We start from the raw sequence: 26352 nt of genomic DNA, 5'->3' as shown, positions 1-26352 counted from the left end.
TAAAAACGATGACGTCATTCTAACTTAAATCTATGGGTGATGTTCATTAAAGGGCTTTTATTTTGAAAGGAGTGGTCGGAAATGTCCTTTTCATTCCGACTAGCTACCTTCCGTCTGTTCCCGCGTGTATCGTTCCGGGCGGTGGTGGAGTGCGCGACTGGAGGGAAGATGGGTCAAATCGACGAACTCAAAGTTTTTGTCTCCGAGCGGCTAAACGCTTTTACTTCAGAAATTTTAGTTGCAATTGAAAAAACACTATCGGATTACGAGGTGCAGGCCTCCCGGTTGAAGGAAGAAAATGACCGCCATCGCTGTTTGTTGGACATTATCGTCAAAGCCAAGTTACCAGAGACGGAAGGTTTGTGCAGCCGAACAACACACATTCTGGGTGTGTGTTCATCTTTCAACCCGCTAGCAACAGCATTGCTAAATAATATCACCTCTTTTAATTATGTGTAACATGAATATATCTGAGGAGGAAATATAAATGTATATATACACACACTGGAGTGGAGCGTGTCATGTTGGAAAGAAATTGTTGTTTGTGTTCCCTCACTGCAGCTAAGCTAACCGCTAGCTATATTCACGATGTTCAAACAACATGCCATTCACTTTGGGTCTTTTTAAGTGTTGCTAGCTAACGTGGTTAGCTTTAAACATTGGTGGAGATTGTTGTATAGCTGCTTCATAACATTACGCTAAAGGTTGCATATTTCCTGACAACACTGAAGACACTCTGAAGAATTGTCTTAACCTACTTTTTGTTTTTAGTTTGGTTTTAATCAGCGTTAAACCAAAGTGCTGAGAGATGCGATATTAAGGAAGAAAAACAGTCACACACGCAGCGTAGTTAGCTATAATGTTATTCTTATAGTACTAAAGTAATTCAATTTTAGTTTAATCGACCGAGTGGATGTGCTAAAGTGCAGAAAAAGTCAGTGACTCCGAGATCGAGAAGTGGCCGATGGTGCAGTAGCACCGAGATCGAAAAGTGGCCAAAGGTATGTCGATTGCTGCTCAGCGGCTTATTGCGGCGTATTGTTTAGTTGGTTGGCTCAAAGTTTCTGCTATCGATTAGTCAGACTGGCTGACTGTAGTTTATAGGCCCAAATTTAGACATATTACTTTGCTGTCATATCGCAAGAATCCCACGTGTAATTACTGTCTATATGCCTACATCCCACCAACATAATATCCAAAAGAAACACATAGCCTACGTTCCTTTATTTACGGCAATGTGTTAAGTTAGCATTGTCAAAAAAAGACTACAACAATGTATACATTTACGGCAGCACTTGTCGTAAAACCAGCCCAGTGGCATTATATTTGCATATCCAGCAGTCTCTCAGAAGCATCACAGTCTCTAGCGGCACACACCGTCATGTGTCGGTGGAATATCAGCGGCACAACAGCGACACACCTCTCTGAGGAACGGCATAAGGCTCTAGGCTAAAATGCCAATTAATCTCTCATCTTGGCAACTCCTGGTTACCATTTTAAAATGTGTGCAAAATGAGCTCATCATTTGTTAGCCTGGTGTTGTATAGCTAATGCATTTCCCACTTTTAAGAAGGCCCAGCTGCAAACAATGCATGTTTTGATCAATGCCTCAGCAAATCATTGTCATTCCCCCCGCTGCCACTTCCATTAGCATAGTTATTTTGTTTGACTTTTAACTTGTTTGACTACATCACAGAAAGGACTACAGATGCACTGTGTGAAGCTATGCTTGTAAGCAAATGCTCACTCTTGCAGCTGTCAGCATGGCATACTGGGTTATAGACCAAAATGCCAGGACAATGTGTCTCAGAGGTGCAGCTGCCAGCAGCAGCAGTTAATACAGAAAATTGACATGCCATGACCATGAATACATGTCATGCTTACTCTGCCAATACCACAAGAAAATCGCAAGTTTTAATATAAGCATCTATTTACTAGCTAATTTTACATTTCTCTCAATACATTGATACTCCGTCATTAATTCCAACCTGTTTTACTTTTCTCTGCAGCAGCTCAAGCCATCAAAAATATCCCTGCTGCCAGCCCCCGTGCATCAGATTCAACTCCTCCTCCTCCTCCTCCTCCTCCTCCTCCTCGTAGGCCCAGAGAACCTCCCCGCCATACTTCCGGTGGTAAGATATATGTCAAACAACAAATTCTCCTCTTCAGTAAAATCAATTCATTGAATTCCGTGAAGCTCAACATAATGTTATGAATTTGTAAAGACAAATAATATAAGTTCTGCCAGGAAAGAGTCTCAAACAGTAACATGGTCAGACAGTTATTGTATTTAATTACTGTGGACTTCAAGCATCTAACTATCAGTTGTCTTTCCTCCTTCCCAAAAGTAAAACAAAACGTAGTGTTTTGTAAAGTAAAGTAACTGAATCCGATCTTCATTTCTTTTCCAGACCTGCAGTGTGTCTTCACTTCACGCACAGACTTCATGAAGTTCGCAGGCAGTGACAACTGTCCCTACTGCATCAGGAGTGTTCAAGCCTCTGAGAAACATTTGACGAAAAAGCATTATCTGTCTGCTGTTCATTTTGTTGTGGATGGCACAGGTGAGGTTGATAAAAATTCAAATGGAATATGATACTTTGTTCAAACAATGTTCAAGGAAGCATCCAGACATTAAAGGAGGCTGCCATCGTTTCTCTTTCCAGAGCAATTTGTCATACCATGTATGTGCAAAGACAAGATCCAGAAGGGCAGAAGTCACTGGCACTGCCCTTGTTGCAGAAAGATCTTATATCGGAAATGTAACTTTGAGATGCACCTATCTAAACAACATCGTAAGTAAAATTTCTTTGCATTCTCATGGCTTTGCTGTTATTTTTAATTCCTTTAATTGTTTCAGTTCTGCTTTACTGACTGAAAGTAATTATTGATATGATGATATACTACTGTGTCTGTTTACTTCACAGGTTACGTATTACTGCAGCAAAGCCAAGATGAAGGTTAGTATGTCTATGCATGCAGCATGTCTGATCACTCTCAGTTGATCCACATCATGAATTACTAGTTTTAGTCAGTTTTAGAATGATGCTGTGAACACTATTTAGAAGTAATTGTAAATATTTTGCTGAGTAAGTACAAAAATAACCCAAATGCATCGCTTGCATAACTATGCATTCATCCTCTACTACACAATAATGCAGCAGTAATACATTATTCTGATATACGTGCCTTTGCATATACAATGGCAACATGTACATGCACACAAATAATCCACTTTTAATCCAACTGTGACAATATTCTGAATTTGTATTTTGGCTTTATTCTGAATATACTATTCTCCAATTAAAATACATGGGATATGTCAATACTATTCAGGTTTTAGGAGCATTAGCAACCCAGTTTGTGACACATGGCTTTTTTCCTGTTTACGGTCAGTCCTGTGTGTTTGTACCAGCTGTGCCCACCGTTTGTAAGGCTGGGGTAGAGATGCATGCACAGAAGAAAAGTCCACACTTCTGGTCTGAAGGGGAAATAAACACAATATTTTGTGTCTATAAGAATAGTGTTGACTACAAATTAAGGCTCTTTGTATATTGACATTAGTAATTGCTTTCTTTTGTTTTTACTTTTGGTTACTGCAGTAAAGGTGGTACAGCCACACGTGGCTGAGGTTTACAAGTAGATAGTTGGGCACATTGACTCCAAATGAACAGGCATTCGTCACATCGCCTAAAAATAAAACACATTGCTCTGCCCTTCCTTTAGAGAGCAATCAGACCCCTGTCGCTGTCTTTGAGGAGGGGGCTCCCTTGAGTTCTGAACCCTGGTGTCAGCAGAACCTTGACAGTCTGGACCAACAGTCCCCAGTGCTGGTTCAAATCAAAGATGAACAGAAACTGGAAATGTGGCGACAAGGTCTGGTATAAGAGCATAGCATGCTTAAGTCACTTTTGCTGCATGTGAAAACTTTTTAAATTTTTAAGCTTCTCCTTTATCCACAGTGCAAGTGGAGGTAGATCACGGCCAATACTCTGCAATCAACACTGCCTCTGTGGGCAGTTATGTTCAAGTTCCTAGCGCAGTCAACAATGATCAGCACACCTCTGAAGAAAAGACTGAGGAGTGGAAGAAGAGCCGCGCACCTTCACATTTAAAGGCACCCAGTTCAAAGAGGAAAAAGGATTCAAATGTAAAGAAATCAACAGAGTTACCTGTCGATCAGAGTCCCACAAATCCTAATTGTTGTAAAGCCTGTGGAAAGACTTTCCATTACATGTACACACTGAGGACACACGCGCAAACACACGCAGTGGATAAAAACCCTATTTGTGGAATTTGTGGAAAACGTTTAGAGTCCAAACTGCAGTTAATCCAGCATCTTCAAGGCCACACAAAGGGAAACAAATGTGGTATATGTGGCAAACAATTTTCTAATAAATTTCGTCTGAAACGGCATGTAAGATTTCACAGACCATAGGGTCTAAATTTCATGTCATGTCATCGGCTAAAAATCCACAGAAGGTCGAATTGCTACATACAGTATGTAGAAAAGGCGTGAAAAAACTGCTGTGGTTACCAGCATCAGCATCTGGTCCACTGCAGTAAAATCTATTAAGTGGGAGATACTAGTTCAGTTGTGTTTATGGGAGGAATAAGCCAGTTCTAATGCTCGGCAGTTTGTTAAATGTTGTTTTTTTCTTTTAAAGCTCTCATTTATCACGGTTCATAGTATCAAGTGGTTTTATGGAATATGGTGTAGTCTCAAGACAAACAAAAATTCCAGCGTGTTCGATATCCATTTCAAAGTGTGACTCTGCCAGAGGTTTTCTTTTATAATGAACGAAAATGAGTTTGGCATCATTTATCCCACACTGTTTCCATGGTCACCCAGATGTAGTTTTTTGGCAAAGGTGTAATAAAAACTTTTTCCCTACAGAATCTGTCCTAACCAGTTGAGCTCCATTGCACTCAGCATTTTCCTCACTAGCCCTCACCTGAAATATCAAAATTTACCACCTCCTCCCACTTATGTTTTATACCCAGTGTATCAGATTTGGATTAGAGAATGCCATTGTATCCTCTGGGGATAAGCTTATTACATGCAGTTACATGTTGTGGATTTGGATATTGACGAGACTGTTTTCATACTTCCTGTCCTTCCTGTTTCTGAAGCTACACCCAGGTTCTGCTTGAAATAATGCCAAACTTGAAGGTATCAATAGTTTCAGTCCATGTTTGTTCTGTAAGGATTCACAGCTCTGAAATGCCTCCTTGTATATATGTGATAGTCAGTAAGGCCTTTTGTGATCCAGTTATTGTTTTCTGTTCGCTGTATAATATTGTATCCATATGCAATTTTTGTACATCTCAATAAAACAGTTGTTCATAATTCTTCCTGTGTATATTTTTTCCATTAATCATCAGTTTGGAAATGAGAGACTTTTAGGTACTGGTTAACACTCATTCAGGGGATGATTAATCAATTATTTACCAAAACTGAACAAAAGACTCGGTTTTACTAGGGTGATGGCTAATTACTAAAAAACCCCAACTCAGCATTTGAAACTGTAATAATATGCATGACAAACCCGTCATTATGAAACTAAAAGCAAAAAACATCTATCACAATGGGAATGTAGGCCTGCCTCATTTTAATTGCAATTCTATACAAATAAAACAATAAATAATCACTAGAAACCTTACAGATATTAGAAAAACTGAAGAATTATTGTTGATATGATTCAGAGTTTGAACATGTTTCTGTCTACAGTTGCACGGTGTGTTTTGGGTAATACAATTATGATTAAGACAGTAAAGTGAGACTGATTTTAAATGGAGCATTACACTTAAAGTGTTTAAATGTCAGTGAAAATGAATAGACTGTCTCTCCAGCCAGTCAGTGTGTGTATGAGTGTTTTCTGGTGTCATGCTCCTCGCAGTATCTCGTTGACTGCTCCCCAAACTTTCCCGGTTTGTCATTTCTGTCCCATGATGCGGTGACTTTGTCCATGGCAGGAAGGAAGAAGGGGGGAAGCGGCACCGTTTGACTCCGCTCCGGAGAGTCTGTCCCCCACCCCCCTCCACCCCCACTCCCGGTTAATTTACAGTAACTCCCGGGCGAGTTACTGGCTGCTTTTTTTTAATTTAAAGTTATTACACGGGGAATGATATGGCTGTGTTGAAGATACAAGACCAGGTAACGTCGACGCTGTCTATCTGATGCTAACGCTAGCTAGCTAACATTTAGGTTAACGTAAAGTTAACGCTTTGCTTGGTGCCACCAGTTTGCTTTCTCAGTCAACAGCGTTACACATCGACTGTCCTTTACATTGATAGCTTAACTTTACTAACATCTAAACAGCTAAGTGGTCAAATTCATGTCTACTTATGCCTGTCTGGAGCGTTAAGTCTTAAAAATAAAGGTGTAATGCCTAAGTTAATGTCGCTTGTGCTCGCTATCGTTCTCCGTTAAGTCAACCGACATGGTAGCTAACTAGCTAACGGTGACCAGTTAACTGAAAACAAGTTAACGGGAGAGCTAACGTAATGTCACCTGTTGCTTTACGTTAACTCAACTTAGCTTAGTTTAAACGCTCCGTTTCATGTCAAATGAATGCTTACACGGCTGTCTGTCAGTTTTCTTGGGTGTTTTTGATTGTTGCTGCGTGTTGCTTCTTGTTGTGGTGGTGATGGACTGGTGAACACAGCTGGATAGCTACGAGATTAACAGGGTGGCTAACTCTCTGCTAATGTTAGCAGCTTGAACTGATGCAAGACAACAAGCATTATGCAACCGGCCATTGAAAGAGTATTATAGTAAAGTTAGTAATACGTATTGTCTCGAATTGGATTGCATGTTTCCGAATTAAGCTAACTGACTGACTGCAAGCCGATATTGTGCCCAGGGGGTTTATTTTGTCAGCTGTCCATTTCAGCTCCCTGCTCCGGGGCAGCTGTGGGCAGTCACCTGTTGCTGGAGATAAGAAGGGCTGTCAGACTAAAATAGCAGGTGGTGCTGGCTCTAAAGTCTCCAGCTGTGGCCATGAGTTGGACACTTTCCACACGCTTAAATCGAGTGTTACGAACACTGCTGGGAACTAATGGCAGCCATACACAGGGAATTGTAGTGGACACATGCACCAGTAGCTTAGTAAGTAAATAGTGGATTCAGGCTATACATCTTTGCTATTGGCAAAAAAAAAATTGGCCCATTGTCAAGTGTAGCCAATCACATTGACAAGGGTTTGTATGTTAAAATCAGGGACTTTATTGTCCACTGGCCAAACAGCTAGTGAATGTTCAAATCTTACCAGCCACTTAATGAATTAATAGTGTTTTCTGTAGAGCCCCGCCAATGCTCGAGTTTTGGTGCTGATGTCGTTATTAGCAAATAAAAACCTCCAATATCAATTTATCGTCTGATATACACACATCGGTGTGGCTATCGACAACTTGTGACAAGGATATGTAATAGAGGCAGGATATTTGACAGTGTATCAATTAACTTTATATAACACCTGTACACTGAAACAGTAAACTTCACTGGGAAATGAATGATTACACAGTATCCCAAGCATCTTTTTCTTGGCATAATTTACAAGTAATTATCCCAATAGATGCTCGAAATAGATGCACAACTCAAGTATCAGTCAGGCTCTACAAAAAACACCGGTAATCTTTTTAAGTGGCTGGAAAGCTTGAACATACACTAGCCATTTGGCCAGTGGACAAAAAACCTTGCTCTTGCACCCTGAATTCAACGTACAGTCGCTGCCGTCAGTTCCCAGCAATGTTAATAACTGATTCAGTTTGTGGGAAGCCTCTAATTCATGACCACAGCTGGACCAACACCACCTGCTGCATTGTAATGTCTAACAACAGTCAGGCCAGGCAGTCAGTGACCAAATATTTATTGGATAGTGGATACAGCTTTAAATATGATATTTGTGTTCTCTTAGCCTATTTTAGTACGGAGCCTGAGTAAATTGTATTTCATTACTTTCTGCTGATTCTAAAGTTTGACACAAAGGTTTTAATTACTCCTGCAGATGTTTATCCATTCCAAATATCAGTTATAGGTCTCCTTGGTTACTTGTAATCGGTATAAAAAAACATCAGTCAATCTCTAATTTAAAACTACTTATTCGAATTTACAGACTAGTATTTATCTCCTAAATGTAATAAGAGTAAAAAATGTTAATTGAAGTAATTATGGCAGATAAGTACTTAAAAAATCCTATTAAATATTGGTTCAGTATTGGCTTAATTTGTCATTATGATTGAGAGTTTTGTAACTGGATTTTGGTAAAAATCTGAACTTCAGTCAAAGTAGGGCAATGATTGTGCAGCTCTGCGGCCTGTCCTGGTCTGACCAGTCTTCCGGGCAGCCGGCACAAATGCAACAAACGGAAGTTTGTGTGTGTGATTAGATCCCCCTCTCTATTCTCCATTGTTCTCTGTAGTGCTGGCTGACAGACAACTGGACAAGTGGACAAAAATAGTCCCACTGAGGGCAGGACTGGGGACAGGACTGGGGACAGGACTGAGTGTCACTTTTGGCAGTGGTTTCTGTTTGTCCTCTAGAGGGCATCCATCAGCTTTAGTGCATTCAGAGTGTCCTAACCTGGCGATGAAGAGAGAGATGGTTGGTCACACATACAAGAGAGTGTATTGTTTTTTATCTATGTTTAGTTGCCCATGGCTTCTTAAACGTGTCCATGATGCTTAATCAGCAACATACTGTAAATGGCTGGTAGTTAAGGAGCCTCTAAGCACCATGTAACATCTTGTTTAATTAATCTATTTAATGAGGCATCATGACTCTAGCCCAGCTAGTAGACTTGAGTCTCTATTTGTTGTCTATTTATTGTTTTTTGTTTATTGTTAAATGTATGGCACACGCACCTTCGAGACCAAAACAAATTCCTTGTATGTGAAAACCTACTTGGCAATAAAACTCTTTCTGATTCTGATTCTGAGTCGATGTCCCAGGCCACCATTAGGATATAAACTTCAATACACAGCAAAATAAGTACATCATTTGGATATGACTAAAATGAATGAAAAGTAGGGCCTGAAGCTTGTTTGTCACAATTTGGTATGAATATCAATGTCACTTTCACATCAGGGTGTATTTTGGTGCATTAAACTTTACTTATATCAGTTCAGATCTAATGTGAATGACTCTTCCTCAGTTTGCCACTCTGAGCATTTAATGGCTAGCATGTTGTGGCATTCAGAGTGTGCCTACCATACATGTAATGTCAGGACATCCTCTCTTGATCTTGAAAAGCTTTGAAATCTGTAATTGTTAGCATCTTCATTGATGCTTTCTAGAGCATGATGAATACTGGACTTTTAGGGCTGTTCCCGATACTGGGCAGTAAAAAATTTTGATATTGATATATCGCCTGATATTCTCATATACAGAATATAGACATAAACACACATTTTTTTGCAATGATCCCTCAATAGTGGTTTTCAAATACTTACAAATGTAATGGAGGCAAAGTATTTTACAGTTTACCAAAAACCTTCATCGTCCAAAGAGAACTTGGAACACTGAAACTGTTAACTTCACTGGGAATTTAATAATTATAACATATAAAACAAAAAATCGCCACATATCGGACATCATGTATGCTGATACTGATATATCTGCGACAGGCCAATATCCACTGACGAATATATCAGTCAGGCTCTACTGCTGTCTGTGCGAGTGTCCCAACACTTGGACCCACATGTGTCGGCCTTTGTGTGTCTGGACTGGGATTACATTACACAAAGTGCATCCTGTCGCAGGGTCAGAGCAGAGGTCAGTGCACGCTACATACTTTCACTTACACATGTCCCACTGGCACGTTGAGTCTCTCATGGTAAAGCTTGTAGGGTGTGTTGGGATTTTATTCGGGCCTGCATCCTCATGGTGTTACAGTGAGATCAGGTTAACCTTCTGCGTTTGTCCCATTGCTGTAGGAGCACCAGCTCAGCAGAAATGCAGCAGGCCTTTGAGCTCTGCCTGCCTTGTGAATGTGTGGCAATGTGTCCGACACATCACAAAGGTTTTTTTCAGTTGTTGTTGCTTGTATTTAGGAATTCTCATCTGAATTTCATTTTGATCACTCCGTACTTTGTGTTTACCTGCCTATTCCACATGTTTGTCTATGCTTTTGAGTCCTGATTACATCTTAAAACTTGTGAATACACATAGTTCACAGAAAGACTAATTTCTGTTTGGGAAATGGCAACAAATCTGCTCTGTAAACATCTCTGGGCTACACTCCTGAGAGGATCCCAGTTCTAGCAATTGGGATAGACACAACATCGGTTGTTTGTTTATATACTTTGCTTCCCAAACATCATTCTTTATTTGTGGCTTTGAAGCAAATCTGTAACGTCAACTCATTTGCCGCAGGAGCAGAAAGCTTGTTAAGCTGTGTTTCATATTAAGTTTATAAATGTTAAGTCCATTATACTCAAAATTTAGGCCTGCAGAGAGGCTCCATCCAACTGAATCTCTCCTCACTCGCCCTCCCTCCCTACGTCCCTCCCTTGGAGTTAATGGGGTTGTGTGGCTTGGCAAGATTGCTCTATTTAGGATCTGCGTTGAATATGAAGGAGACCGAGACACACACACACACACACACACACACACACAGACATGCACGCACAGACTGGTCTTGTTAGCTACCCTCACATTCTCTGGCAAAGCCAGTTTGTTCCAGTTTTATAATGAGGAGATGGGGACTTTTGAAGCTATGCCACCGATACACCAAAAGGGATACTGGAACTCACACACACGTACACACACACACTAGTCTGGTATTCATTTTCTTTTATTCTCTCACATTTAGAAGGAATGGCAACGTCTATTTTAGCACCAACTTTATGACGGTGGAGGCTACTGAAGTCCTGTTTAGTACGACACTGTAGTGCAGTGCGTACGGTTTTGTTTTTACCATTACAGCTTTTTTTTCCCAAGCTTGGCCATATAATAGAACATGAGGAGACCTTCACACTATTACTATTAATGTTCAGTACCAAATATCAGAGCTTTGTTGAACGGATTACATTGAGAACCGGAAAATGCGGTTAATAAAATCACAATGCAGACAGAAGTAAACATTCAGGACAGTGTTGAAGCTCTCAACAAACAACATGGCACTGGGTGCTGGGCTTTCAGTAAAGAATCAATAGTGCTGCGCCATCATTCTCTACTGTAGCATCACCATGCCACTTTCGCTTTTGTTATTAAACATAAGTGAACTCATGGGGCACTCGTTGGTCTGCACTATACAGCAAGTTACCTGAAAACTATAACAAAAAGGCATTGAAATACGGCACCATCTGTCCTTCAATCCAGTGTTTCTCTTTTTTCTTTGCCATTGATTTAACTTTTTTCTGCTTCTATGTATCATTCTCTTTATCTCAGTTTCTTTACATTCTTTTTTTTGAGTCACTTTTTTTCTCAGTTAACTTCTGTAACCAGTTTGCACCCATTGCTGTCCCTCGCCCCATCTTTATCCATTGCTCCATTCATGCGCAGGTTTCTTTGTGTTTTCTAGTGCTCCACAGTAGGTACCTGCCTACAATTATTTGCTCTCTCTTGCTTCCCTTTCATCCCTACTCCCCTCCCCTTTCTTTTCACTTTCTCTCTCCCTCTCTCCCTCTCCCCCTGTCTTCTCCTCCCCCTCCTCTCCCTCACTGTCTCTCCTCTTGAAAGAGCTGGCTTCAGCAGTCTGCCTGAAACGAGCGACGCATGCCCACTCATACACTGGCTGCTACGGCCCCCGGTCCACGCTAATCACAGGGTCTCTGTGTGTGTTTGCATCTGACGTGTGTGTGTGTGTGTGTATGTGTGCGTGTTCCTGGCTGCAGCACAGCAGTGAGGATATGTAGCTTCCTGTGTGCTGCTAGGCAGCCCAAGCTCATTCTGCCGCATGCCGCTTACCGCCACCATTACGCAGAGGAATTCCCTGCTGTCTCCGCTACTGCTGCACACAGAGAGTGTGAGTGTGGGTTAGTGAGAGGAGAGAGGAGGAGAGGAGACATGCTGCAAAGCAACACTGACAGATAGAGGACAGACTGGATTTCACGTTGGATCTGACATGAAGACGTGCAGTGTTTGTTTGCGAGGAAACCACTCGATGTATTGGATTTATTGCTGACCTTTGTGTTCCTTAATTGTGCCCGTATGTAAGAGGGAACACAGTGTATTTATGTGTGCATGTGAGAGAGTGTGTGTGTGATTGTGTTGGTGTGTGTGAGTGTTCCTGATGCGGTCGGAGCGGGCTAGCCGTGTGTGTATCGTGGTGCTTGAGGAGGTGGAGGAGGATGAGCCCTCTTCTTCGCCCCCACCTCCTCGGCCCAAATCATCTCCAGACCGCAGATCCCATCATGCCTCTCGAAGGGCTGCTGCTCAGGAGGACAAGGTGAGACGGGTCCTTCTGTTTGGTTCGTCATTCATTGAATCAAGCTAGCTTAATCTGAATCAGCAGCGTTGTTTTGTGTGAATGACAGCATCTACTGGGGCTTTAAACAGAGTGGTTCACTCATACCTGGCCTGAAGTTTTGTGTTGAAGTGCATAGTTACATGTCCCATTGCATGACAATACAATGCACTGCCAACAGACGCCATCCAGCGCTAAATATGGCACCGATATAATCACCAATATAGCCCTGCCATATGAGATGGCTGCTGGTTTGTATAGATTATTGGCAAAGCCTGGGCCTTTGTTGGCTGTATAAAGGGCAAGCCCACCATTGAAACATGGCAGTACGACTTTTCATCCTGTGTAAGCTGCTCTTTGAAGTGAACAAGGAGATGGGGGGAAAGCCAGCTCTGATGACGGGGTTTGTGCTCGTAGTCTGCGTCTACCTTCTCAGATCTCTGACATAGTTGCCGTGGTCATCAGTGTAATAGGCACGGGACAGACGCCTACATGCCTGACAACCTGACTTATTTTTAGTTGGGATGGAATGAGAGAGGGATGGGGAAAACGGAGAGTACGGAGCAGATGCACATCATAGCACTTGTGTAGTACTGAATGGAACAACTTGCTTGCCCTTGCTGGGGGTAAACGGTGAGGTGTGCATGAGGCAAAATGTTATCAGGCACTCTTAGTGTTTCACTGGACTTTGAGTACCTTCAAACCAGCTAATTCATCATCAACATGTCAGTGTTCGTTTGTCTATTTTGTCAATGCCTTTTCAATAATGTTGCCGCACAAAGAAAAGCACAATTTACATTTAATATCTATTCAATCTGCTTAAAATCCTTATACTAATTACTTATCCAGACATATTAAAACAAGAAAACAGTTTGCTAGAATTATCAGGTAATGGAATAAATGGAGTAGCGTTGTGTAATGTAAAATTACTTCGTCACTCTGATCTGTGTGACAAAAAGTGATTTATAATCATCATCACTAGCAAGTCATGGATCTGCTGTTTGTTGTCAAGCAATAAATATTGTAATACCAAATATCAGCTATTGAACTTAATGTATAAAATAAATGGTTTGCAGGATTTAATGTAAAAATGAAAAGCTCTTGTGCTCTGTAAAATGATGTAGGGAAAAAAATTCAAATGCAGGCCAAAGATGTTCTGTTATAAATGCACGAGTTTCATTTAGATTTTAGCATCAAGGTTTAAGGTACTATTGGAGAGATGGATGGATAGATGGATGAATAGATAGATAACCACAAATAACTATGAAAACATCACGTGACTTTTATTTTGAATCCAGTATAAAGAACTTAATTGTGAGCTTAATATAGTGTTACTTCCCTTAACCTTTGATTTGAATGGACTCACTGTTACAGATCCCACTCAGTATCAGGCTGCTTACATTCATGCACACAGTAAATGAAACCAAACTGATAGACAGTATTATAGAGGTGTGCTCAGTTTGTTTTTGTATCTCATTCCTTTGCAGCCTCCTTCTTCTGGGGAAATTTGTCATCTCTTCTTAAGAATACCTTGTGTCACCAGTTTAAATTGTCCAAATAAATAGTGGAAATACTTTAGCATGCATGGCTTACCTAGTCATTCTTCCTCATATCCTCTTATCTTTTCCACACTATTTACATTCTTATCAGCTGGCCCTGCACCACGTGGCATGACAGCACCGCTTTATCGCCTCACCGAGTCACACATTTACGGTATGGTGTGTGCATTCATGCGTATTTTCATGTGATGTCTGATGCAGCTGCTTCTGTTGTAAACAAATTGGTGATACACAGGCATGGCTCTCCCCCAGCTCAGGATCATAGTGTCTGTGTGTGAGACTCTCCCATTTGTAGCTCTCATAACTCTCCGTGATAACACAGTTGTCAGCATAGAAAATTACTGCCTTGCAAATCGAGTATGTAAAAGTGTACATCAGCATTTCCTCATCTCTTTTTTTTTTTTTTTTTTGGTCTCTGTAGCCGTCTCTATTAAGAGCCATCTTCAATGTGGACCCAGATGAAGTTCGCTCCCTCATATTCAAGAAAGAGGATGTCAACATTCAGGTAAGTCACACTCTTCTCCCAATATACTGTATATGTTCGTGTTCTGATCGTACCCTGACACGGTAGATTCACACACACACCGTGCCATATAAGAAAACACCAAGGGGAGCAGCAGTTAGCCAGCAGGCTATGATTGATCTGGGTTCCTATCGATCGCGTAACTGACTGAGAGTGCCTTCTGGCAGCTTCCCAATCTTATATAGTTGTCAACCAGGGCAGGAAATGTGAACTGTTCATAACAGTACCCTCTCCTGTGGTAAAAGGACATAACCTTCACCTGATATCTCTCCTTTTTCCCCCCCTCGCATCGCTTTCGCTCTCCTTATATAGCCTATTTCCTCAGTTAACACCACATTTTGTCATCACACTCTTTGTTTTTCTCTCTGTGCCTCTGTCTTTCCGTGGGCCCATAATGCTGGGGTCATCACGCTGAAGTCAGCAACACTGGCCCAGGCCTATTGCAGTCACATGACATTTGTTTATAGCCCCACTCTGTTGATTGCTGGCTCCTGCACTGAAAGAGAGAGAGATGGGGGTGCAGCAGCAGGGTGTGTGTAAAGTGATGGAGGGAGGTGAAGAATGCAAGTGAATACATGATAGACATGTATTCTGCTTGTGGCTCTAGTGTCATGTTTCTTGTGGTCTGTAGCTGTGTAAGGTCTATAGATTCTGTTTGGAGTATGTCACTCTATCATGATTTGTGTGACCATGTGTCTGAAGGCCTATGTTTGTATGAAAAACAGAAATAATGTACATGCTTACATTTTTCTGTATTTTTGCATCAGGACAATGAGAAGCGGACGCCACTGCACGCTGCTGCCTACCTGGGAGACGCTGAGATCATCGAACTGCTCATCCTCTCAGGTAAACACCACAGCCCAGCCTTTAATCTATCAATCTATTCAGCCATCCATTCAGTTTCATTTTCACACAAATATCAACAGTATTAGTTCTCCTGAAAAGCTTACTCATCCGACCACATTGGCTGTTAGCAGCCATCTGGTCCTGTTTTTCATTTGTGCGTCCGCACAGTATGAACTCTCCTAAATGTGTTGATTTGTTTAAAGAAACTTAAGATTTGTGTTATTATACAGAGGAAACTAACTTGTTTTTTTCCAGTAAACAAAGATCAGGTTCATTTACACTTTCTTTGTTTCCTGAAAGCTTAACCCATCCTCTTTCAATCCCACAATGCGTTCCTACTGTAAATTCTTAAAATTTACTTCCAGTTCCTCATCTCTTTCATTCTCACATGTCAAGAACAGGTTGGAGTTGAGAACCAGTTCCAAGTTGTCCAATTCATCAGAATCGTATCCCTCCAAACATATCAATTTCTTTTTGTTGATGGCGTTTTTTTTTTCTGACAGTTGCACATAGCAAAACAGTAGGCTTGTCACGATTAACATTTCGATTTGATTTTCGATTCTAAGGTCACGATTTGATGCAAATTCCGATTTCAACATTTTTTTTTTCTCAGCCCCGATGACCATGCCATTGTTAGACTGTAACAATCTAAGATCAACAGACCATTGGCTTTATGCCTTTATGCCTGTCATCTAATTTTCATATTCTTTCAAAATAAATAGTAAAATATCAAGTCTAATATGTACTACACTACATATGGTCAAATTTAAAAAAAATATTTCAAATGTAATCATGTTTCACATTACAGCTCAATCATGAGCTCCCTCACCTGCATATACCACCAGGACACGTGCCGACACATACATTGTTACACATGCAGATTGGCAAAATGGTGGGAGAATCGCTGATCCTGCTATTGATTTTGATAATTGAAATTGAATGCTATCTCTGATCAATCAATTTTCGGTTCAGAATTAAAATTGTGACAAGTAGAAAGAGAGTCATGGCAGAGAGGAAGAAACGGTCCAAAGTATGGCATCATTTCAAGAAAGAAAGATGATGACAGAGCTAGTTGTAATGTCTGTAAAATGATCCTTTCGAGTAACGGTATAAACACCAGAAATATAGTGTAACATCTTTCTATGCAACATGTCCTTAAATTCCAGGAATGGCATTTATTTGACACTCTACACTTGAGTGCCACTGCTTCCAAGTCGAGCACCACATCATGCCATGCAGACAGGGATAGCATTCTTTTTATTTGACTAAAGAAGCTAAAAGAAAACAAAGACTATTCAGATTAACACATATGCGCTGAAAACCTTTGTAGGCCTACTTTTTTTCCCCACACAGAAAATTGATTAGGAATCAATAAAGAATCGGACCAGTAAGCAGAAACAATAATGGCATTGGTATCAATAACATCTTCTAAGTTCCCATCATCACATTAGTTTCCATGCTGCTCAGTGACTGTCACACTCTCTTGGTCACTGATGATTTATCAATCATCAGACAGGGTCGATGGCAGCTTGACTTTCTGTGAACTAAGAGCTGAGCACGTCAGGAGGTGGGGCCAACCCTGTCGTAACACAAGCGTGTGTGTGTGATCACTGTTTCTCAATAACGTGAAGAGCAAGCAACAGGTGCAGCTTTAGGGCTATTTTAACCCCCAAGCTGTGCCAAAGAGGATCATGGGAGTTTTATATCTTCCAGGCACTATTGGCTCACAACACCCTCTTCTCATAAGTCACGTAAAAAAGCCTTTTAAACACTCGGTTTGTCTTTTTTTTACTCTTTCCTCTTCTTTTTCTTGGGTAAAAGACATTAAATGTATCTTTCAATGATGAGAATTTTTTACAGGTTTCCATTGTTGACATATCTCTGCCATCTTTCTCTCTCCTTCTCTCTCATCCTAGGAGCCAGAGTTAATGCCAAAGACAACAAGTGGTTGACTCCTCTTCATCGAGCTGTCGCCTCTTGTAGTGAGGTAACACATTACACAAACACACTGCTGCCAATGTGTTCTGTGGTCAGCCCCTCAGTGATAACGGGACTGTGCTCTTCTTTGTAGTAAGCAACAAAATGCACTAACTCTCACTAATTAGACGATCACATATTTTTTTATACCCCTGTTTGATAGACAAATTCAGTCCTATTAAGGGGACTTTCCCACTGAAAATAGTGCTGCAACAAACTTCTTTCATTTCAGAGTTGGTGCAGCAACACACAAACCAGATAAAATATCTTGTAGAGGTCAAAAGAATCGTTGCTGCTGGGATAATGTTTACAGATTTGTACAATCTGGCCTTAAAGGGGTAAAATTATAAAACCACTGTGCAGTGTGTTGGTGTTGGATAAACCCTCAAAATCTCTACCTATTCTGCTTGGGCCTGGGCAACATGCCCACACTAACACAGCCCCTCATGTTTTTTCTCGCTCTTGGTGCTATTGTCGGCATGGAAGCCCCCTAAGAATAGCGAAGACTTTTATAACCACCCACTCACAGCCACCTGCACACACTCTTGCATACTTTGTTAGAACACTGAGGCTTATTAGTAAATAGACCCTCTGTCTGCACACTCTGACCCATTCTCATTCTCCATCTAGGATGCAGTGGCAGTGCTGCTGAAGCACAGCGCAGATGTCAACGCCAGGGACAAGAACTGGCAGACGCCGCTCCACGTTGCGGCTAGCAACAAGGCGGTACGCTGCGCCGAGGCTTTGGTCCCACTGCTCAGCAATGTCAACGTGTCTGACCGGGCGGGACGCACAGCCCTGCACCATGCTGCCTTCAGTGGACATGTTGAGGTTGGTCTCTTTCAGGCACGCACATAGAGACACTCGTAGACATGTCTACATTTAACTAATTTGCTTTTGTGTGATAGATGGTGAAGTTGCTGCTGTCCAGAGGAGCCAACATTAATGCATTTGACAAGAAGGACAGGAGAGCCATCCACTGGGGAGCCTACATGGGTGAGTTATAATATCCTGCTCTAATGCAAACACACTTTTTTATCAGACTAGGTGAAGCCTCTGTCTCTCCCTAGTCATACACACTGCTTTCTGTAATGGCTAAATTTGTTGATTTGGACTCATTTCCTCCTCTCCCTCATCTGTTTCAGGTCACCTAGAGGTGGTGAAGTTACTGGTGGCCAGTGGAGCAGAGGTTGACTGTAAGGACAAAAAAGCCTACACCCCACTCCATGCAGCCGCCTCCAGTGGCATGAGCAGCACAGTGCACTACCTGCTAAGCCTCGGGGTCCACGTCAGTACAGACACACACATATCCATGTGCTAGCAGTGTATTTAATGTGCCATGACCCTTTGACCTACCTCAATCTATGTAAAATATTCCCAAGTCAATAAAATGCAAAAAGGGCTGACAACATGCCATGCATAAACATCGATGTCTTCCCTCCTTGCATAGGTCAATGAGGTGAATGCCTATGGCAACACTCCTCTCCACTTGGCCTGCTACAACGGACAGGACGTGGTGGTCAGTGAGCTCATCGAGGCAGGGGCAAATGTCAACCAGGTGTGTGTGTGTGCGTGCGTCTCTTTATCCGAGATAGCGTGTTCTTGGCAATTACATGTGTTTAATTGTGTTATTTTGTACCTTGCTTCAGGTGAACGAGAGGGGTTTTTCTGCTCTGCACTTTGCCTCCTCCTCACGCCAGGGGGCGCTGTGCCAGGAGCTGCTGTTAGCCCATGGAGCTCACATCAACATGCGGGTGTGTATATTAGCAGATACACTGAAACACAAATTTAGCTGACAACAGTATTATATTGATAGAACTGAAGTGAGTGTACATCACCTGTCATAAGTGTCCTCAGCTCATGAATTGTGTGTGCTGCCCGGCATCAAGTATGAAGTTGACACGACAGTGTTGTTAACACTTTGGTAGCAGTGATGGAAACTGATATTAGGTCCCCACAGCGTCAAGATGCCAGGCCATATGGAAGATGAAGGGGGAGGGGATGGCTCCCTGAGGCTGCAAGCTGCTTGGGGAATATGTGTGTGGGTGTGTATGTGGTCCACAAGGGGGTCTAAGATAGCTTCTGCTCATTCTGAGATTTATAACACTGCAGCATTAGACTCACGGTAGAGTCACATTCCAACACTGGCTCTTTAACATAAACTGCAACACTGATATATAGACTAATACTCTACAGAAAATCAAAATCATTTTCCTCCACTGTCTCTCCCTCCATCTGTCCAGAGTAAGGACAGTAAGACTCCCCTCCACATGGCAGCTACTCATGGAAGGTTCTCCTGCTCGCAGGCCCTCATTCAAAATGGTAAGAGACTGCACAGTGTGCCGTCTGCCTTCTGTCTGAATTCGAATGAGTTTGCATGTTCTGGTAGTGAATGTAAATGTGGTTTAAATATGGCACAATATGCAAAATTATCTGTATATTTTCAAATCAGGGCTGCAACTAACAATTATTTTCATTATCAATTGATCTGCCAAGTTTTTTGATGATTAGGAATAACCAATGAACCGAATAGTCTGTAGAATGTTAAAAAAAATGTAATAAATGGTCATCACAATTTCTTAGAGCCCAAAGTGTTGACTTCATATTGCTTCTATTGTCCGAGCAACAGTCCAAAACCGAAAGACTCTTTATTTACCATCATAAATGACAAAGAAAAGTAGCCAATCCTCACATTTAAGAAGCTGCAACCAGAATATGTTTGACATGTTCGCTTGTAAAAATGACTAAAATGATTAATCGACTACCAAAATGGTTAGCAGTTATTATTTTGGATTGTCTCATCAACTACATTGCAGCTCTAATGGAAATACTTGATTTATGTGTGAGTAGGAGCTGAGATTGATTGTGAGGACAAGAGCAGAAACACTGCCCTTCACATCGCTGCCCGTTGTGGCCACGAACTCATCATCACAGCACTCATCAAACACGGAGCCAACACCGCCAAGTTAGTAACAATTGACATTTAACCACCTGTCTTATCTTCTCACTGAATATATTCTGTGCTTTTGTTATGAGAAGCACAAATAATCTGATGACTGGAGATGTTTAAACTCAAGAAAACATTCTATCAATCTTTTTTTGTTTTTCTTTCTGTTATCTGTCACACCTTTCCCTCCATGTCCTGTGATGACTTGCCTACTCTGCGTCCGGTCTTTTCAGGAGAGGAATTCACGGGATGTTCCCCCTACACCTGGCAGCTCTAAGCGGCTTCTCAGATTGCTGCAGGAAGTTGCTGTCCTCAGGTACATACATGCTGACTCCATTCTTGCCACTCGAATCACCTAGTTGACATCCTAATGGGTGCTGATTGCATATTTGCGCAGGGTTTGACATAGACACCCCTGATGACTTTGGAAGGACCTGTCTACATGCTGCTGCAGCTGGAGGGTGAGTCATCGTTCCTGCTAAATGCCTTATTGTTTCATTTCTCAGCCTCTAATGCTTTTATTTACTCACCCTATCGTTTTATTTTTCTGTCTATTAAGTCCATTTTCAATCTAATGTAATTAGTAACTGTTTTTTTTTATCACAAACAGAAAGCTCATGTGCACTGAAATATATATATAGTGTGTGTGTGTGTGTGTGTGTGTGTGTGTATGTGTGTATATATATACACACACACACACACACACACACACACACACACACACACACACACACACAACCTTGTACTTGTCAACAAAGATGTCATTGTTAAGCTGTCTGTCCAACCAGGAACCTGGAGTGTCTAAACCTGCTGTTAAACATCGGAGCAGACTTTAACAGGAAAGACAACTTTGGCAGGTGAGCTAAGTATCAATTTAAATCATAAGAATGCTAGGGATATAAAAAAAATTGGCATGAAGAGCTAGACTCCTGCAAAACTTTGGGAGTAGAAGGACAGTATGAAGTTGTCACTGGGATAAATAATAGCTGATTTTGACTCTCTGACCATCACAGGACTCCACTTCACTATGCATCAGCCAACTGTAACTACCAGTGTGTGTTTGCTTTGGTGGGCTCTGGGGCAAGCATCAATGAGCTGGACCAGAGAGGCTGCAGCCCCCTGCACTACGCTGCTGCAGCGGATACTGATGGGAAGTAAGTTCTGCTTAGTGTTTAATTGATACAGTTTATAGAGCATCAAAGAATCTTCAGTGTCAGACAACGGCTTTTTGCCTTTTGTCTTTGTCAGGTGTGTGGAGTACCTGTTGAGGAACGATGCCGATCCAGCAGTGAGAGACAAACAAGGTTACAGTGCAGTGCACTATGCTTCAGCCTACGGACGCACACTCTGCCTGGAACTGGTGTGTACAGCTTCCACACAGAGCGAAAATATGTTGCATGTCTTACAGAGGGAGTCAGAAAATCCAAAAAATCATGCAAATTAAATCTGATCTCTTCCATATGCTAAAATGTTTTAGCTTGAAAGCAAGATTTGTAGGGAAGTTACAGTACACAGGTTCACTTGTCATGGTATTATAAACAGGCTTTGTCTGTGTTGTTTTCAGATGGCAAGTGAGACGCCTCTTGATGTGGTAAGAAAGAAATTTCCATCTTCCACTGTTACACAATGAGCCTTTACATTGATTCTTTGCAGGTAGCTCCCTCTGCTGGGCAGATGGGGAACATGTCGGTTAGGTCATCTGGTGGGTTGATGAAGCTACAGAGAAACCTCACCTGTCTTGTTTTTGGTTAGATGATAAAGTGCAAGTCAATGTTGCATGCATTTTGCAAAATAAATAAAACGGCTTCTTACTGTCTTTAATAAATGTGGAGCTCATTGAGCTGTGTGACCTTGTCTGTGCAACAAGTGTGAGGAGGTGGATGGCTATGTGTACAAACCTGCAATTGAAATGAAATATCTGTTTATTTCAGTTAATGGAGACGTCAGGAACGGACGCGCTGAGTGACTCGGAGAGCCAGGCCCCCGTCAGTCCACTCCACCTCGCGGTGAGTTCAAGGATTTGTCAGTGTGTGCGTGTGTATTTGGATCTCACGGTCTCTGCCACGTCTATTACCATAAGACATAAAAGAAGTGTGTCTGTTGGTGTGTGTTTTCCATTGATTTAGGCTTACCACGGACACTGTGGAGCTCTAGAGGTTCTCCTGTCGTCCCTGCTGGACGTGGACGTTTGCAGCCCAGAGGGCAGGACCCCCCTCAGCCTGGCCTGCTCCAGGGGTCATCAGGAGTGTGTCTCCCTGCTGCTGCACCATGGTTCCTCCCCCATGACCCGGGACTACACACACAAAAAGACAGCCATACATGCCGCAGGTATACATGCACGCAGTTGCACAAACAGACACAAAAAATGTATGTCACACCTTCACATCACATGAACGAGATTTATTAATTTTCTGCCTTTTTAAAATGGGAAAAATGTATTTGCTACAGAAAAATAAGTCCTGTCCTAGCATGTGTGTGCGTTTGTCTGCCACAGCTACGAATGGCCACCCAGAGTGCCTGCGCCTGCTCATGAGCAACAACGACCAACACATTAATGTAGATGCACAAGACATCAATGGACAGTAAGTGTGTGTGTGTATGTTTGCATAGACAAAATGGCTGCGGCTGGAGGCTTTCATTAAGATTATTATGCTACTCTTTTGTTTAAGAAGATTACTTAAACAAGATTCATTGGAAATATAAATGGAAATATGACAAACACTTATTTTAAACTGTTTACAGGACTCCGCTGATGTTGGCGGTGCTGAACGGTCACACAGAGTGTGTGTACTCTCTACTCAGTCAAGGAGCCAGTGTAGAGAATCAGGACCGCTGGGGGAGGACGGCACTACACCGAGGGGTGAGACATTCATATACATCTACTAACACTACAACTTTATTTATGTTTGTTAATCATAATGTATTTATTTATCATTTCTAATGTTTTTCACTTTATAATCTTTCACGCAGGCGGTGACAGGGCAGGAGGAGTGTGTGGAGGCCCTCCTCCAGCGGGGGGCCAGTGTGTGTGTCAGAGACATCCGGGGCCGCTCCCCTCTACATCTAGCATCTGCCTGCGGTCGTATGGGTGCCCTAGGCGCCCTGCTGCAGGCCGCCACCACCACCTCACATGCTCAGACACACCTCACTGACAACCAGGGCTACACACCACTGCACTGGGCCTGCTACAATGGTACTGGAACCCACTATGACACAGACAGACATGTCTGGTCTTTATGCAGCCACAGCAAAGCAGTATTTCCATCTGTTCCTCCTTATTTTTCCCTAGGATACGATGCGTGTGTAGAGGTGTTGTTGGACCAGGAGGTGTTCAAGAAGATTAAGGGCAACTCTTTCAGTCCACTGCACTGTGCTGTGTAAGATCATCTGTCCATCTGTACCAATGAATATTTGTATGTAGACACTGAACTGAGGGTATATGACGGTTTGTGTTGTGTGTTTCAGTATGAACGATAACGAGGGAGTGGCTGAGATGTTAATTGACTCTCTTGGCACAACCATTGTCAACTTCACTGACTCCAAGGGCAGGTGAGACCTAAATGACATCATGTTTATATGAGAGCTGTCTAGCTGAGCACAATCTATCATTAAATGTGTCTGTGTCGATGCAGGACCCCCCTTCACGCTGCAGCTTTTTCCGACCACGTGGAGTGCGTCTCCCTTCTGCTGAGCCACGGAGCCCAGGCCAACGTAGTCGACACACACTTGCGCAGGACACCGCTGATGATGGCAGCTCTAAACGGACAGACCAATACTGTGGGTCAGTACATGCACTGACACACAGATACACTATAAGGCTTTGATGACCTTCTGACATGTAATTATCTCGTGTGTTACAGAGGTGTTGGTGAGCAGTGCTAAAGCAGACTTGACACTACAGGACGCACACAGGAACACAGCGTTACATCTGGCATGCAGCAAGGTAACAAATCACAGAGACAGGATATTAAAAGGACAGTTCACCCCAAATTAGAAATGCATGTAGAGCTATTATCCATTTACATTGTTTTATGTTTGATGTCTGCATTTTCACTGTGTATATATAATATATACACACAAAAAAAAAACATTTTGAAAACTCAACAGCAATGTCTCTCCAAAAATCATGACCTGGTTTCTCAAGATAATCCACAGACCTTGTTGTGAGCAGTGTCATGTTGGAACTATTTTCTTTTGGTATCACTGCACAGAAGGATGCGTGCATCTACTCATCCCCTACTTTTAAGGTGGTTAGCAAAAGCAGTGGTTATAATTGGTCAACTGTACTAATTATTTTGTGCAATACATCTATGATTATACTTTTAATATTTCACTGCTCCTCTCTTTGTTCTTCTCAGGGTCACGAGACGAGTGCCTTGTTGATTCTAGAGAAGACCAGCGACAGAAACCTCATCAACTGCACCAATGCTGCTCTCCAGACGTATGTAGTGTTCCCAGGGGTGCAGGCAGACACTCTGCAGTGCAGCGGGGTAATCTAATAAATCCACACTGGATTTATTTTAATACTACATCTCCCTCCACCCTCCTGCAGGCCTCTGCATGTAGCAGCCAGAAAGGGATTGACAGTGGTCGTCCAGGAGCTGCTGGGGAAAGGAGCCAGTGTGTTAGCTGTTGACGAGAACGGTCGGCTTTCATTTCACTGCTGTAGCACGTACCTCACTATTCAAATGTACCTCTAAAGTGAATTGTGACCTCTCTTGCTCCTTTCTTATCCGCAGGTTACACTCCAGCTCTGTCCTGCGCTCCCAACCGGGATGTGGCCGACTGCCTGGCGCTCATCCTCAACTCTATGATGCCCACCTCCCCCATGGTCACCATAGCAGCTCTCCCTGCGCTTTCTCTCACTCAGACAGTCATCAACCACCATCCCACCAACAACCACATCTCCAAAGGCGTGGCCTTTGACACTCCACCTCCTCTGAGGCCTGACCACGCCTCCTACTGCAGGCCAGAGCGCCCGCTGTCCTCCGTCTCTGGGGACGATGAACTGAATGACTCAGACTCAGAGACATACTGAGGACTTTCCTGCTATTGGACAGAGCCCCACAATACTGGCAGGCTAGCCAGCCACTCAGGAGCCTTAATAGACCACTGACAAGGCAAGCAAAGAGGGAGAAAATACAGCCAGTGTGCAGATTATTTTTAGGTAAGCCTCTTTAAATCTAAAAATAAACCTTGTTGCAAACCAGATGTTGGTTTCCTTAAGGTGCATACTCATGGGGTGGAAAATAATGTAGTAGAAAACAGAATAAGGTGAATAAACACTACATTTCTCTCAGACAGTATCACTGTATGGTCAGTAACATGGCCAGTGTCTTTTTAAATATAAAGTGATGTTTTTCTTTTTAAATTAAGCCTATACTCTTTGCTGGTCCTTTCTGGAGTGGTTTTAAGCTTTTTCGCAGTTTTTCTTTCAAATATTAATAGAAGAGCATCTACTGGAGGAAAGCTCAGAGGATTGTTTTGTTTTTTCTAGCAAGATTGTCTAAAGTAAAAATAGGGAGACAATCTTATGGGACCAGGACATTGATAACTGTTTTCCCTACTGTACTCTTCAGTTTTTATTCAGAGTTCTTCAAGCTATCATGGAAGACAGTGACGGCTGTCACATTGGTAATGCTTTGTTCTCGAACCACTTTTCAATTCCTAGGAGAGGAAGTCCTTATTGAATCCTATGAATTTATTCTGAGTGGAAACCGAATCCTTGGGAGCTGATTCTGACAGCAGGTGGATGTAAGAACCATTTACTGTATGTTTGGTCCAGGGCTGAGTTGACTGAGGACCCGAATGAGCAACCTGAGGAACTTTAAACTTGAGAAGCTGTAATTACTCAATGTCTATGTACTGTACTGGAGACGGGGGAAAGTGGCTGACACTGTGTATATGTGTGTGTGTAAAAGAGATGGTGTGTTTGTGCGTGTGTGTGTGTGTGTGTAGGAGAGAAAAATAAATAAATAAATAATGCCTTTTTAGGAACAAGAAACTTTCAGGCAGAGGATGAACGCTACTTGGTGCAATGTTTTTAAAGATTAAGTAATAAATGAATAAAGATATTTGTTTTTGATTTAT

General features: G+C 42.1%; 2 protein-coding genes across 5 annotated transcripts; both read left to right on the top strand.

Annotated features, from left to right (window-relative positions):
- The first annotated feature begins 115 nt into the window (after positions 1–115).
- On the top strand, positions 116–5352 carry LOC311272716 (uncharacterized protein). 3 transcript variants are annotated; one of them, XR_014624592.1, is made up of 8 exons: positions 116–388; positions 2013–2132; positions 2412–2564; positions 2667–2795; positions 2928–2960; positions 3727–3876; positions 3963–4599; positions 4668–5352. XR_014624592.1 is itself a non-coding variant. In XM_084379298.1 (7 exons), exons 1-7 carry the CDS (start codon positions 169–171, stop codon positions 4436–4438), a joined length of 1281 nt encoding a protein of 426 aa, XP_084235424.1. In that variant the 5' UTR covers positions 116–168; the 3' UTR covers positions 4439–5352. The 3 variants fall into 3 exon arrangements, 2 of the variants coding, with proteins under 2 accessions (XP_084235424.1, XP_084235425.1); XM_084379298.1 differs by having other exon boundaries at positions 3963–5352; XM_084379299.1 differs by having other exon boundaries at positions 117–358; positions 2010–2132; positions 3963–5352.
- Positions 5353–5954: 602 nt separating this feature from the next.
- On the top strand, positions 5955–26351 carry LOC311272353 (serine/threonine-protein phosphatase 6 regulatory ankyrin repeat subunit A-like). Of its 2 annotated transcripts, none has more exons than XM_084378705.1 (29): positions 5955–6157; positions 14391–14474; positions 15260–15338; positions 17255–17325; positions 17946–18146; positions 18224–18311; positions 18461–18603; positions 18766–18873; positions 18965–19069; positions 19559–19637; positions 20166–20280; positions 20496–20578; positions 20660–20723; positions 21051–21119; positions 21276–21416; positions 21511–21622; positions 21827–21853; positions 22194–22268; positions 22389–22590; positions 22757–22844; positions 23005–23122; positions 23233–23455; positions 23552–23639; positions 23728–23811; positions 23895–24043; positions 24123–24205; positions 24621–24703; positions 24815–24906; positions 25002–26351. In XM_084378705.1, exons 1-29 carry the CDS (start codon positions 6131–6133, stop codon positions 25298–25300), a joined length of 3180 nt encoding a protein of 1059 aa, XP_084234831.1. In that variant the 5' UTR covers positions 5955–6130; the 3' UTR covers positions 25301–26351. The 2 variants fall into 2 exon arrangements, with proteins under 2 accessions (XP_084234831.1, XP_084234830.1); XM_084378704.1 differs by lacking the exon at positions 5955–6157 and adding an exon at positions 11719–12392.
- Position 26352: the final 1 nt, after the last annotated feature.

Source organism: Pagrus pagrus, assembly GCF_965226575.1.
Source record: "Pagrus pagrus genome assembly, chromosome: 17".
In the NCBI taxonomy this organism is placed as follows: Eukaryota; Metazoa; Chordata; class Actinopteri; order Spariformes; family Sparidae; genus Pagrus; species Pagrus pagrus.
Note: the sequence above shows the minus strand (reverse complement) of the source record. Positions and strands in the feature narration are given on the sequence as shown.

Coding starts and splice junctions, on each gene's coding strand:
- LOC311272353 (XM_084378704.1), top strand. CDS start 12,237: ATGCGGTCGGAGCGGGCTAGCCGTGTGTGTATCGTGGTGCTTGAGGAG. Junction 22,845..23,004: donor GCACAAGACATCAATGGACA/GTAAGTGTGTGT, acceptor AACTGTTTACAG/GACTCCGCTGATGTTGGCGG. Junction 24,907..25,001: donor GTTAGCTGTTGACGAGAACG/GTCGGCTTTCAT, acceptor TCTTATCCGCAG/GTTACACTCCAGCTCTGTCC.
- LOC311272716 (XM_084379298.1), top strand. CDS start 169: ATGGGTCAAATCGACGAACTCAAAGTTTTTGTCTCCGAGCGGCTAAAC. Junction 389..2,012: donor CCGAACAACACACATTCTGG/GTGTGTGTTCAT, acceptor TCTCTGCAGCAG/CTCAAGCCATCAAAAATATC. Junction 2,565..2,666: donor TTTTGTTGTGGATGGCACAG/GTGAGGTTGATA, acceptor TTCTCTTTCCAG/AGCAATTTGTCATACCATGT.